The 14,992-nt window shown below is 33.7% G+C and overlaps 1 protein-coding gene across 1 annotated transcript in view; it reads right to left on the bottom strand.

Moving 5' to 3' along the window:
• COL24A1 (collagen type XXIV alpha 1 chain) overlaps positions 1–14,992 on the bottom strand; it is a 400,363-nt gene that overhangs the window by 121,064 nt on the left and 264,307 nt on the right. Inside the window, exon 32 of the mRNA XM_081222837.1 lies at positions 10,943–10,996. Within this exon, the coding sequence (XP_081078963.1) occupies positions 10,943–10,996 (54 nt within the window). The remainder of the gene's footprint in view (positions 1–10,942; positions 10,997–14,992) is intronic.

The raw sequence follows: 14,992 nt of genomic DNA, 5'->3' as shown, positions 1-14,992 counted from the left end.
GTTACTAATTAAGCTTTGTTTGGCTTCAAAAGAAAAGGAAAGGAAAGAAAGGACGGTGCCTTTCATTCTTTCATTCCCTAATTCACTCATTCATTCAATAACCATTTATCAAGCATCTAATAATTATGAAATAGAGTGCTAAGGGCTTTCAGAGTTATCTTATTTAATGGGTAGGACAATTATAGATCCACTTAATATTCCTGAAAAACATATGACAAACAAAACAGCATTTTTAAAGAAACAAATATATGGTTTCCAATGAAATAAAAATATGCTTGAGTTTGCTTAATGTCATACTTTATCAGAGTAGTGAGTCCAGTTGAACAATTTCTCTGTTTCATATGAATAAATGTAACAATGTTTACATGGGATAATCACTAAGGTGCAATAAAATGTATGTGGGACCTTTACGGAGATCTTTTCCCCTGTAATACTGAATAGTGTAATTATAAGTAAACAAACACTGAATAATTAGCTTATGGCCTAAACATTAAATTGCTAAACCTAAAGGATCTTAGTGTGTGAACCCATTTAACTGTCTAGAATTACTCTAGATAGATTAACACTTATTTAGAAACTAAAATTTAATGCTATTTGCCCAGCCATCTAAAGAAGCTGTTTGAATTTTTTGGTCTTTCTGGAAAGACAGTACAAAGAAGGTGTTTTTTTTAAGATTCAGAATATAACAAGATAGTTAAAATTCTATGAGTTTGTACTCCATCACAATTTGTGAACACCTCACTTTAAAAAAATGTGTTAATGGGAAAAAAATGTGGTATGTTTGGTTATCTTAAACTTTTTCTAATTTGTTACATTAATGTTTATTTTAACATATTTGAAAAGTATTGAAAGTACAAAAAACCCCAGATTAAGTAAATAAACCATAATCCTACCATAGAGAGATGACACTAAATATGCTTGCATATTTCCTTCTAGTTCTTTTGTGGGAGCATACTTATAAATAACTATATCTGTTTTATTTTAATTAATTAATTTTATTTTACTTTTGGCTCCGTTGGGTCTTTGTTGCTGCGTACAGACTTTTCTCTAGCTGTGGTGAGCAAGGGCCACTCTTTGTTGTGGTGCGTGGGCTTCTTACTGTGGTGGCTTCTCTTGTTGCAGAGCATGGGCTCCCGGCGCACAGGCTCCAGGTGCACGGGCCTCAGCAGTTGTGGATCGCGGGTTCTAGAGCACAGGCTAAGTAGCTGCAGCGTACGGGCCCATTTGTTCCACAGCATGTGCGATCCTCCTGGACCAGTGCTTGAACCCGCGTCCCCTGCATTGGCAGGCAGACTCCTAACCACTGTGCCACCAGGGAAGCCCCTAACTATATCTGTTTTATGTTTAAGATTCTATTTGAAATATAAATATTTTACCATGTTACTGTAAATATTTCATACCAAAATTGTTCAATGGCTACATAATATTACATTCCATCTAACATTCTGCAGTACCATAATTTAATCATTTTCTTAATGCTAGACATTTATATTGTTTATAAGTTTTCTTTACAGTAAAATTTTGCTTTATGAGATTTATTATATGTGTATTAGAATATAAGTGAATGTTAAAGTCTATAACATCAGATGGCACTGCTGAATAGTTGAGATAAGTATATGAATAATAGAATTATAAGGTTGGTATGTAAGCACACATATGTTGTCCCTACTCAATAGCACAGCCATTAAATGTATTAAGAGGTCACTAATGTTTTTCAATTATGGCTTATTAAATATTATGTATAATATTTTAAAATTCATGGATTGTCTTCAGAATGTAGTTTTACCCTACTATAAACACACTGAGAGAAACATCTTTGTGCAGTAGTCTTTGTATGCATTCTGCATTTCCACCCCTGGAATAGAGTCTGAAATGTAGCGTTATTTGGTCATAAAGTGAAGTCAATTTCCAGAAAGGCTGCAATAATTAACATTCCACAAACAATGTATAAAATTAGAATCTATTTCATTGAATTCATCCTAGCACAGAATATTATTTTTTTAATTCTTCTTTAATTTGATGGACAATCTGGTATCTTAAAATGTATATATGCTTGACTACCAGTGAGGTTGAATATTTTTTTTGTCATTTGTTTTATCAGCTATCTGCAATATTCTACATGTTGCTTGATCATGTCCTTTGCCCATGTATTTTGGGGGTCATTTAAAAAAATTTGTAGAGTTCTTTATGTGTTGTAGACATTAACTTTTTTCTGCCTTATTTTACTGCTAACATCTGCCCAGTTTGTTGTTTGTCATTTTATTTTAAAAACATAAAGGTAACTTTTAACCCCTAAATAAGCTCACTGTAGAACACCTGGAAATACATAAAAGTAAAAATGACCCAAAATAACCACTTGACCCACTTAACATTTAATGTAGCTCCTTAAATCTTTTAGTGTTTTTTAAAAAATCTGAATGGGAGAAGTTTAAAATTTGTATGTAGTTAAACCTGTCCAGTCTTTTATGGATTTTTCTACCATATTTGTTTAATACATCTATTCCCATTAAAAATTTTCACCTACTCTTTTGTTACTTATGGTTTTAAAATACTTATCTATTTAAACCATTGTTTTGATGTACTGTGTGAGGTGAGTATCAAAACAAACTCTTTTAACCAAATAGCAACACTTTCTACTTTTCACTTTATGCTCTAGTGAATGCAACTGATTAAAGTCCCCTGAAAATATCAGGCTGTTTCATGCCTCCATGTCTTTCCTCATACTGTTCCATTCACCTGGAGTGCTCTTTCTACCCTGTTTACCTGGTTACTAACTTATCCATTATTCAGACCAAGTGTCATTTCCTAAATCAAGTCTTCTGGGAAACCCAGCTTGGGCTAAGTGTATCTCCTTTGTGCTCATTTAGGGACTGTAAATTAATCTCTATTTTAGCATTTATCCTAATATGTTGAAATGATTTTTTACCGTGTTACCTATATCTCTACTAACTGTAAACTCTTCATGGCTTAACAATAAGCCCCTTAGAATCCAGCACAGTCCTTAATATATAGTAGGTACTCAACAAACATTTGTTGAACTTAGGAAGGGTGATGCAATTATTCTAGCATCATTTTTAATTCTTATCTTCCCTACTGATGTGTAATGTTGTCCCTATCAATATTAAATTCTTTTATATTCTTGGTTATTGAAAAGCTACCTTTTTTTGTCCCACATCTGTAAATCTAGATGGATCAATGTCACAGGGATTATTCTGTCTTTATTATTTCTTTTAATACCTAGTAGCAGTAGTCTTCCTCTTCTTAAAATATTAAGCTATTTCACCTGCTCATTCTTATAAGCTATACTGAGAATAATTAAATTCCACACCTAATTTATAATGGGTAATGAGAATTTTGAATGGGATTGGATTATATCTAATTCATTAATCTAAAAAATAATCAGTCTTCTGTTTAGATGATAAATTGCCTTTCTGCTTAAGTCAGTTTCTAGGTCTCAGTAAATTTTCAAAATTTTCTTCATAAGTGTCCCATCTAATTCTCACTAAGGTTATTCTTAATTATTATGTTCTGTTTCTATCTTGAGTGGGATCTTTTTCCTATTACATTTTCTGCTAATTACTTGTATGTAGGGAAACTGATTTTTAAAAACTGTTTATTATATGTATTGCTGTTATATTACTCTCTATCAGTAGTTGAAAAAATAGAATTCTCTTTGGGTTTTATAAGTCTTTTGGGTTTTTTTATATGTTCTCTAAATTACAATGCTTACATTTCCTTTTATGATGATTTGTGCATCATATCCCACTACAGTAGCTAAAACTTTTAAAATAATGTTAGATGATATAGTGAGAGTTAGTAATCTTATCTTGTGGTTCCTAAGCATACATCAGTGTTTCAGTGTTTCTTAGTAGGTTGGACACAGACACAAGATAGATACACTACCATATTACAGGATTATGCTTGACTTTACTAGAATATTTTGTTTTAGTTAACAGACTTTATTTCTTAAAGAAGTTTTAGGTTTACAGAAAAATTGAACAGAAAGTACAGAGAGTTCCTATATACTACCCCTGCCCAGTTTCCCCTACTATTAACATCTTACATTGGTATGGTAGATTTGTTGCAATTGATGAACCAATATTGACACTTTATGACTAACTAAAGTCCATAGTTTACCCTAGGGTTCACTCTGTGTTGTACAGTTCTGAGTTTTGAGAAATGTATAATATCAGGTATACACTTTTACAGTATCATACAAAATAGTTTCACTGCCCTAAAATTCACCTGTCCTCCACTGATTCATCCTTTGTCCCCTTCCCCCAATCCCTGGCAAGCACTGTTCTTTACTGTCTCTATAGTTTTGCCTTTTCCAGAATGTCACATAGTTGGAATCATATAGTATTTAGATTTTTCAGACTGGCTTTTTTTTTCATTTAGTGGGATGTATTTAAAGGTTACTCTATGTCTTTTTGTGGCCTTATAGCTCATTTCTCTTTATTGCTGAATAATAGTCCACTGTATGGATGTACCACAGTTTGTTTATCCATTTAACTTTTGAAGGACATTATTGGTTGCTTCCAATTTTTAGCAACTATGAATAAAGCTGCTATAAACATTCATGGGCAGGTTTTGTGTAGTCATAAGATTTACACTCATTTCAGTAAACACCAAGGAGCATGACTGCTGAATCACATGGTAAGAGTATGTTTAGCTTCGTAAGAAACTGCCAGACTGTGTTCCAAAGCTGCTTTCCACCAGCAATGAATGAGAACTCTTGTTGCTCCACATCTTTGCTAGCATTTGGTATTGTCAGTGTTTTGGATTTTAGCCATTCCTACAGGTGTGTAATGGAATGTCATTGTTGTTTTAGTTTGAAATTCTCTAATGACATATGACGTGAATATCTTTTTTTTTTTTTATAGAAGATGTTGGGGGTAGGAGTTTATTAATTAATTAATTAATTTTTGCTGTGTTGGGTCTTCGTTTCTGTGAGAGGGCTTTCTCTAGTTGTGGCAAGAGGGGGTCACTCTTCATCGTGGTGCACGGGCCTCTCACTATCGCAGCCTCTCTTATTGTGGAACGCAGGCTCAGCAGGTGTGGCTCACGGGCCTAGTTGCTCCACGGCATGTGGGATCTTCCCAGACCAGGGCTCGAACCTGTGTCCCCTGCATTAGCAGGCAGATTCTCAACCACTTTGCCACCAGGGAAGCCCCCGATGTGAATATCTTAATATTCTTCTTTGCCACCTGTATGTCTTATTTGGCATGGTGTCTTCAAATCTTTTGCCCATTTTTTAATTGGATTGTTTCTCTTATCATTGACTTTTAAGAGTTCTTTCTATACTTTGGATACAAGTCCTTTAACAGATATGTGTTTTGCAATTATTTTCTCCCAGTAATGGCATGTCTTCATTCTCTGAACATGTCATGGAGCAGAAGTTTTTTAATTTTAATGAAGTCCAACCTATCAAATTTTTCATTCATGGATCATGCTTTTGTTTTATTGTATCTAAAAACTCATTGCCAAATCCAAAGTCATTGAAGTGTTCTCCTCTGTTATCTTCTAGGAGTTTCACAGTTATGCATTTTACATTTAGGTCTATGATTCATTTTGAGTAAATTTTTGTTAAAGATGTATAGTATTTGTCTAAATCAATTTTTTTTGCTTGTGGATATCCAGCTGTTCTAGTACCATTTGTTGAAAAGACTATCCATTGAATTGCCCATGTTCTTTGTCAAAGACCAATTGACTATATTTGTGGAGTTCTACTTCTGAGCTTACCATTTTGTTCCAATTATCTTTTGTCAATACTACACTGTCTTGATTACTGTATCTTTATAGTAAATCTTTAGTTTGGTAGTGCCAGTCTTCTGACTTCAATATTATGTTGGCTATTCTGGGTCTCTTGCCTTTCCATATGAACTTTAGTATCTATTTGTCAGTATCCACAAAGTAGTTCACTAGGATTTTGACTGGAATTGAATTAAATCTATAAATCAAGTTGTGAAGAACTGACATCCTAACAATGGGTCTTTCTATCCATGAACAAGGAATATCTCTCCATGAACAAGGAATATCTCTCCATTTATTAAATCTTCTTTGATCAGAGCTTTGTAGTTTTCCTCAAATAGATCTTGTATATATTTTTTAGATTTATGCCTTTTTTTGATGCTGATGTAAATGGTACTGTACTTTAAATTTCAAATTCCAAGTGTTTATTGCTGGTATATAGGAAAGTGACTGATTGTTGGTCTTTTTAATTAATTCTTTGGGCTTTTCTTTATAGTCAACTATGTCATCTGCAAAAAAGACAATTTTATATCTTCTTTCCCAGTCTTTTCTTTTCTTTTCTTGTTCCATTGCATTAGTTAGGACTTCCAGCCCAATGCTGAACAGGAGTTTAAAAAAAGAGGGACATCCTTTACTTGTTTCCCTGTTCTTAGGGGGAAAGCATCTAGCATTTCATCATTAAGTATGATGTTAGCTATAAGGTTGTTAAAAATATATTCTTCATAAAGCTGAGCACGTTCCCCTTTCCTCCTAGTTTACTGTGAATTTTTATCATAGATGGGTATTGTATTTTGTCAAATTATTTTTCTGCACCTATTTTATATAATTTCTTTTTTAGTTTGTTAAAGTAATGGATTATACTAATTGATTTTTGAAGGTTGAACCAGCCTTACATACCTGGGATAAATCCCAGTTCGTTATGGTGTATAATTATCTTTATATATTAGTGGATTCAATTTGTTGATATTTTGTGGAAGATTTTAAAATATATGTTCATGAGAGATACTGGTCTGTAGTTTTCTTTTCTTGTAATAGCTCTGTCTGGTTTTGGTATTAGGGTAATGCTGGCCTCACAGAATGAGTTAGGAGGTATTTCTTCTGTTTCTATTTTCTGGAATAGATTGTAGAAAATGGGTATCATTTTGTTCCTTAAATCTCTGGCAGTATTCACCAGTAAGACCATCTGGGCCTGGTGTTTTCTGTTTTGGAAGGTTATTAATCGTTGACTCAATTTCTTTAATCAATATAAGCCTATTCAGATTATCAAATTTTCGTTGTGTGAGTTTTGGTAGATTACATCTTTCAAGGAATTTGTCCATTTCATCTAGGTTATCAAATTTGTGAGAATAGAGTTATTCATAGTATTCCTTTCTTGCCTTTTTTAACGTCCATGGGATCAGTAGTGAAGGTCACTCTTCCATTTCTAATATTAGTAATTTGTGTCTTCTCTCTTTTTTTTTATTCTTGATGATCCTGGCTAGGGGGTTTGACCAATTTTATTGATCTTTTAAAAGAATAAGTTTTTTGTTTCATTGATTTTCTCTATCTTTCCTGTTTTTAATTTAATTGATTTCTGCTCTGATTTTTATCATTTACTTTCTTCTGCTCATTTTGTATTTAATTTTCTCTTCTTTTTCTGGTCTCCTAAGGTGGAAGCTTGTTATTGATTTTAGATCTTTCTTCTTTTCTAGTATATGCATTCAATACTATAAATTTCCCTCTACACACTGCTTTCATTGCATCCCACAAAGTTCGATAAGTTGTATTTCCATTTTCATTTAGTTCAAAATATTTTTAACATTTCTCGAGATGTCTTCTTTGAACCAGTGTTATTCAGAAGTGTGTAGTTTAATCTCAAAATAGTTTGAGATTTTCCAGTTATGTTTCTCTTATTGATTTATAGTTTAATTCCATTCTGGACTAAGAGCATATTTTGTATGATATCTTTTCTTTGAAATTTGTTAAGGTGTGTTTGATGACCCAGAACGCAGTCTATCTTGGTGAATATTCCATGTGAACTTGAAAAGAATGTACATTCTGCTGTTACTGGATTAAGCAGTCTATAAGTGTCAATTAGATCCAGTGTCCTGATGGTGGTGTTCACTTCAACTATAATCTTACTGATTATCTGCTTGCTGGATCTCTCAATTACTGATAGATAAGTGCTGAAGTCTCCAAATGAAATAGTAAGTTTGTCTATTTATCCTTGGAGTTCTATCAGTTTTTGCCTCATATAATTTGATGCTCTGTTGTTAGATGCATACACTTTAAGCATTATTATGTCTTTGGAGAATTGATACACTTATCACTATGTAATGTCCCTCTTTATCCCTGATAATTGTCCTTTATCTGAAGTCTATTTTGTTGGAAATTAATATAACTACTCCAGCTTTCCTTTGGTTAGTATTAGTACATCTTTGCCCATTTTATCTATCTCTTTACTTTTAATATATCTGTGCCTTTATATTTAAAGTGGATTCCTTGAAGACAACATACAGTTAGGTCTTCTTTTTCTTTCTACTCTGTGCCTCTGTTTCTCAACTGGTGCATTTAGAACACTGACATGTAAGTGATTACTGATACCCCTGGGTTCATACCTACTATATTTATTACTGTTTTCTTTTGCTACCCTTGTTCTTTCTTTTTTGTCTTCCATTCTTTTTATCCCACTCTTTTGAAAATTAAGACTTTTAATTGATTCCATTTTCTGTCTTATTTTAGCATGTCAATTATACTTCTGGTTTGATCTAGATATATATTTTTGCTTACGTACTTCTAAAGGAATTTAAGATTGTCATGAAGATTTTAAGGTACGTTATGGTTGGGGCTGAACTTCAAACTTATATACCTGATTTTCCTCTTACCTCTTTCAGTCATCTCTGCAGTTTCATCCTCTTCTACCAACATTAATCATATGTAGCATTTCTTCAAAATTCAACCTTAGATCCTGTTCTTTTCTCTTTCCTATACTTTTTCCCTAGACCAGTGACTCCAATATTTTAAATTTCAGGATATTATTCTGCTTTGAGCTCCACATCCAACTGCCATCTTCACAGTTCTCAAAGGCACCTCAAATTCAACATAGCTAAACTGACTTATAATCTTCCATTCTCAAACATAAATTTCTGCTGGTATTCTCAGTTTCAGTGAGTGATATCATTATCTCATTAATTCTTCAAGCCACAACCTTAGGAATCATACTTCACATATAGCATATCTATTTCCTGTTGATTTTATCTCCTTTTGAATATTTTACATCTATCTACTCTTTCTTTCTGCTAATCATAAACAGTTCTACTATCTCTTATCTGGACTTCTGTAACACAAAGCTATTCTTGTCCATTCTTAGTCCCTTCCAATTTAGTTTGAGTGATCTGTACAGAACAGTAATATGATCATAAACCTAGCCTTATCCCTTCAGTGACACCCCTTTGTTCTTAGGATAAAAATACAAATCTTTGGGAGTAGGGCTTACTGAGCTGCATGTGTTTTGTCCCCTCCTTCCCTTTCCATCCTCATCTTGCACTCACTTCCCACCTGGCTCTCTGTGCCACACCATGCTGGTCTTCTTTTAGATCTTTAAATAAATAAGTAGGGTTGTCTCCCAGTTCACAACTTCTCTCTGGAATGACTTTTCTCCATATTTGCTTAAGTAACTACTGTTCATCCTTCAGATCACAACTCAGATGCTCCTCCTCTGGAAGTTTCCCTAACCCCAGATTAGGATAGTTTCTTTGCTATATATTATTTCAGATCTAAGTAGCTCAAATATGTGAAACAAAGCCCATTATATCCATCATGAATTGATTTATATTTTATTTAACAGACCCACTGACCCTGTGACCTGAATGTCAATTTTTAGTTGCTATTAAGCCATTTTAGTCGTTTATTACTACAACAATAAATCTTTGCTTGTATAAAGCCTAAGATATTGTCTGTGCTGTTGCCATAGCCCTGTTGATACACTTTTCTTGACTTAAATGTGTTCCCTCTTAAGATTAATTTTAATTCCATTTCACTTCAGCTAATATTACTGGCTGAATGATTACACCTTTGGCTAACTGACCTTTGGTTAATGCTGTTTAACAAATATGCATCAGGTAGATATAACATGCCAGACATTATACCAGGGAAGAGGACTGTAAAGGTGCAAAAAATGGTCTCTGACTTCAAGGAGCTACAGACTCTTTAGAAGAAGTACTTAGAGATTTGCATGATTTATGATCAAATGAATATTAGAATTAGGATGGCAGGTTGAGAGATAAAAAACAGAGAAAAATGAGAAGAATTTAGTTTGATAAAATCAACACCACATTTAAGATACTATATTTGGAAAAATTATACCCATAGGCAAGTGTTTACTATTGTTTGGAGAGCTTATACCATAGGTTAAATATGTAAAGGAGGAAATGAACACAGTTTGGTAAGAAGAGCTCTTTGTTAGAATTTTCTACTTCCTACTAGCTAAATGAATTATGCAGAAGCCACCTATAAACTTTTGTGTCAACTGATGGATAAGATCAACCCAGTAGTTTGAAAACCTATTTGTGTTGTAAATCTTAGAAGCATGTTACTGCACATTACATCTGATACTATTAGCCAGAAGAATGGCTTCATAGGCAATAAAGAATATATTGTGAGAGATAAGGCATGGCAAGGTATTTCATTTTCACAATTCATTTTCCATGGAAACTCTATAACTGAGTCAGATTTATGAAATGGTGATGTGACTTTTTGAATTATTGATCTAACAGCATTTCTGTCAAGTTTCCACACTTTGGCCCATTACATGTAGAGTCTGGCTTCTCTATATGGTCTTTTATTATAGAGTTGCCCTCATAAATGTGATTTTGTGTGTGGGAGGGCAGTGTAATAATTATTATACGAACAGCAAGCCATTCAGAAAAAAAATTCTGAGATTTAATAAAACTGAATTATCTTTGCTGAAAATAGAAATATGTGAAGTTTTAACAGTTCCAGACAAACAGGACGAAATTTGACTTTATGAAACCAGGAAGGCACTAAAAAATATATTCACAGTAAAATATTCATTCTTATAATTAGGTGCCCATGACACATGCTGATTTCCAAAACATACCAGCCACAGCACAAAAAGGCAATAATAACAGACAGGTAAAATACATTATATATATAAAAAAACACAATTAGAAACACATGAAGATAAACTTACTGGTTCTCCTGCAAATCCCCTGTCTCCTGTACTCCCAGGGGGTCCTTGTAAACCCTGAATAAACAAAGGCAAAGCTTGAAGAAAAAGTGATGCTTGAAAATGTTTTGGTCAGTTTCCCTACCTCAGCTTTCCCTCAAGATCCTCCCATCTAATTTTTCTGTCTACCTCTATTTGTTTTTTCTTTTATGGTAAAATACGCATAACATAAAATTCACCACTTTAGCAATTTTTAAGTGTATAGTATGTGTAAATTTACAGTACTGTGGCATTAAGTATATTCACATTGTTGTGCTACCATCACCACCACCTATTTTTAGAACTTTTTATCTTCCCAAACTGAAACTCTGTACCCATCAAATAACTCCCTATCCCCTACCCTCTTCCCTTGGCAACCATGACTCTACTTTCTGTCTCTATGAATTTGACTACTTTAAGTACCTTATGTAAGTGGAATCATACAATATTTGTTCTTCTGTGTCTGGTTTATTTCATGTAGCATAAGGTTCATCCATTTGTAACATGTGTCAAGACTTCCTTCCTTTTCAAGGTTGAATAATATTCCCTTGTATGCATATATCACATTTTGTTTATCCTTTCATCATCAATGAACACTTGGGGTTTTCTACCCTTTGGATATTGTGACTAATGCTCCTATAAACATTGGTGTACAATTATCTGTTTGTATCCCTGCTTTCCATTCTTTGGGGTATATACGGAGAAGTGGAATTGATGGATTATATGTAATTCTATGTTTAACCATTTGAGGAGCTAGGCATACTGTTTTCTACAGCAGCTCCACCATTTTACATTCCCACCAACATATCACAAGGATTCCCATTTCTCCACATCCTTGCCAACAGTGGTTATTTTTTCTGTATATATAGGCATGTGTGTGTATTTAATAATAGTCATTCTGGATGTGAAGTGGTATCTCAATGTGGTTTCGATTTGTATTTCCCTAATGATGAGTGATACTGAGCATATATTCATATATTTATTGGCCGTCTGTATATCTTCTTTAGAGGAATGCTTACTCAAGTCCTTTTGCTCATTTTTTCATTGTGTTGTTTATTAATTTGTTGTTGAGTTGTAGGGGTTCTTTATATCTACCTGTATTCTTTATATTTAATCTCCACTCCTATACAGTGACAAATATTTGTCATCCATAATTATTTTAGATTTGGATTCTTTTATACTTTTAATATCAATATACAGTTTTTTTCAAAAATAATATACTTGTGCTGTATTAATAAGTATGACTTATGCCCTTATAACCTGGGAAGGCACAAAGCTCTCAACCTAGATAACCAGAAATGATCAAATTGGACCTCTCCAATGTTCTTTATTTTCCTCCACTTTTACATCATGCCACCTATGGTACCATAAAATTGAGTCTTAGATATGGGGGTGTATTCTAAAATGGTATGTAAAACTCTAAATTAAATTCCAGGTCCTCTTTGATCCTTCCATTTAAAGATTACCTGAGCATGTACTGTGTGCTGGACACTGATGACTACTAATGTATGTTGTAAAATACATTACAGATGTATAAATACAGATGTATAAAATACTGCCCTTGTTTTTTTTTGTTTTTTTTTTGCTGTACGCGGGCCTCTCATTGTTGTGGCCTCTCCCGTTGCGGAGCACAGGCTCCGGACGCGCAGGCTCAGCAGCCATGGCTCACGGGCCCAGCCGCTCCGCGGCATGTGGGATCTTCCCGGACCGGGGCACGAACCCGTGTCCCCTGCATCGGCAGGCGGACTCTCAACCACTGCGCCACCAGGGAAGCCCACTGCCCTTGTTTATTTGCTATTTGCTTCTTCTACTCTTCTACATTACTGACCTTGGGAAGTTTGGAAATTATACAGCAGATCACAATTACCATTTTATCTTAAAACTGAAATCTAAAAAATATGATATTAAATTAGAAGTAAAGACGTTCAATATTTCTAGCAACAAAGAATCTTCTAAGTTATGATTATCAATGCAATGTTTAGTTACATATGATTGTCTGGTTAGGGAAAGGGAGATATGCAAAATCTCATGGACTCCTATTGGAGTAAGACCATGTTTCAATCATGAAAATCATCTGCTACTCATGTACTCTGGACTCCTAAATTAAGGGATCAATATAAGGGATCTCTCTGTGCTTGGTATATCAATTGAACATACAGCAAGAGTTCAGAACCTTAAATAATGTCTGCCCAGTTTGCTTTGTAAAGTGTGTTAGCATACAATATTAAGCTTAATATGTACTTGTAATACTGTTAATCGTGAATAAATGCTGTTAGGCAAAGCTATGAAATGACCTAAATGGATTCTAATTATTTTTATTGGAGACGAAGAAGAAAAGCAAAAGCTGGCACAAAATAAAAATTCCCTTTAAGGCTTTCCAGATGCTACTGAAATACATTATTTGTAGTACAACTCCTTGCTCTATGATGCATCTCAGCAATTATGACAATGATGACCAGGAGGATAATGACTATGGTGGTTGCTATTTATTGAGAGCCTGTGATGAGCACATAATGAGCATCATTTGTTACAACTATAAAAGGTATCTCATTTTAATGATAGGGAAACTGAGGCTCAGAGAGGTTAAATAATTTGTACAAAGTCAAAACAGCTATAAGTGACAGAACCAAAATCTGGCCTCGAATGTGTCTGACTCTATTGCCATGCTCTTCCACTACACTAAACTGCTTTTTACTGAATTCCATGAGAAATCAAGCATTCAATGCCTTTCCATTTTAAATAAACATGTTTTGAGCATCATCAAGACATTTTATGAGAATAAGCAAGGGAGTATATAAATGTTATTTCTATTGCCACACTTTCACTGTAGGATCATGAAAATGTGTGCATTCTGCTTCATTGTCTGAAGAATGGGAAAGAATAGAGTTAATACTGTATACTTTTTGTATTATAAAGATTATGAAATAAATGCTTCTCAAGTATTCTGAGTTACTACAGAGAAAACTATATTTAAAGAAGAAATGCTAAGTGTTTCCACTTCCAATATTGGCCAAGTTGCTCCTATCAAACCAATCTATATAGAGATAACTATAAACCCAAGATAAAATATTAAAAAGCAAAGATATGAAAGTACTGGAGAAAGACCAAAAATAGGCAGGAACTAGAGTAGTAGGGTCTACACTTGAAAGAAGGAATGACACTAGGTGAGTTTCTGATTTTTTTATATGGCTTTTAGCCAGAGGAGAAGCCATACAAGATGGTTAAAATAAAGTAGGATAGAAACTTCAGTCTTATTGGCATGGAGGACCCTAGGGCAGAATTTGAAGTGACCATAGATGGTGAAAAGTGGTGAAAGAAAGAGCCAGAGAGGAGCCTCAGATTGCAAATATAAACTCTGCTTATAGCTCTTGCTGACATTTAAGGTTTGTATTGGTATTGTAGACTCCAAGTAGCCCAGACAAGGCTAAAAGTACTTAATAGAGATTTCAGCAGCCACCTATCACAGAGGAGAGAAAACTTGGCATTTTACCAGCCAAGTTAACTGCCTGCCAAGTTAAAAACAAAACAATACTCTTCAAAGAAATATAACAGACTTTAGAGTCACTAAAATGAATCAGTCAAAATGTTCAAGATACAATTCAAAGTTATCAGACAGGGAAAATTTCCCATATTTATAAGAAAAGGCAATTAATGTTGACCAAACTCAAGATTACACAGATGTTATTATGTATCACACAACGATTTTAAAGTAGTTAGTATAAATATGCTCAATAATGTAAATAAAAGTGTACTCATGATGAATAAACAAATAGGAAATCCCAGAAGAGAAAGAGCATTTGTAAAAAAAAAAAAAAAAAAGAACAATGACAATTATAGAGCTGAAAATTAAATATCCAAATAAAACTTAAAAATACAATATCATAAAGAAAATTTTATTGAAAGGTTTAACAAGTTAGAGAAGATAGATTCCGGTTGCCCAATTGGAAAAAAAAAAAAAAAAAACAGGAAAAAGAAAGATTGAAATAGGAATGAACAGGGCCCCAGGTATCTAAGGTAATCAAAATGACTAACATA

This window comes from Mesoplodon bidens (genome assembly GCF_964165515.1).
Source record: "Mesoplodon bidens genome assembly, chromosome: 2".
NCBI lineage: Eukaryota > Metazoa > Chordata > Mammalia > Artiodactyla > Ziphiidae > Mesoplodon > Mesoplodon bidens.
This window is presented reverse-complemented; position numbering and strand designations above follow the sequence as displayed.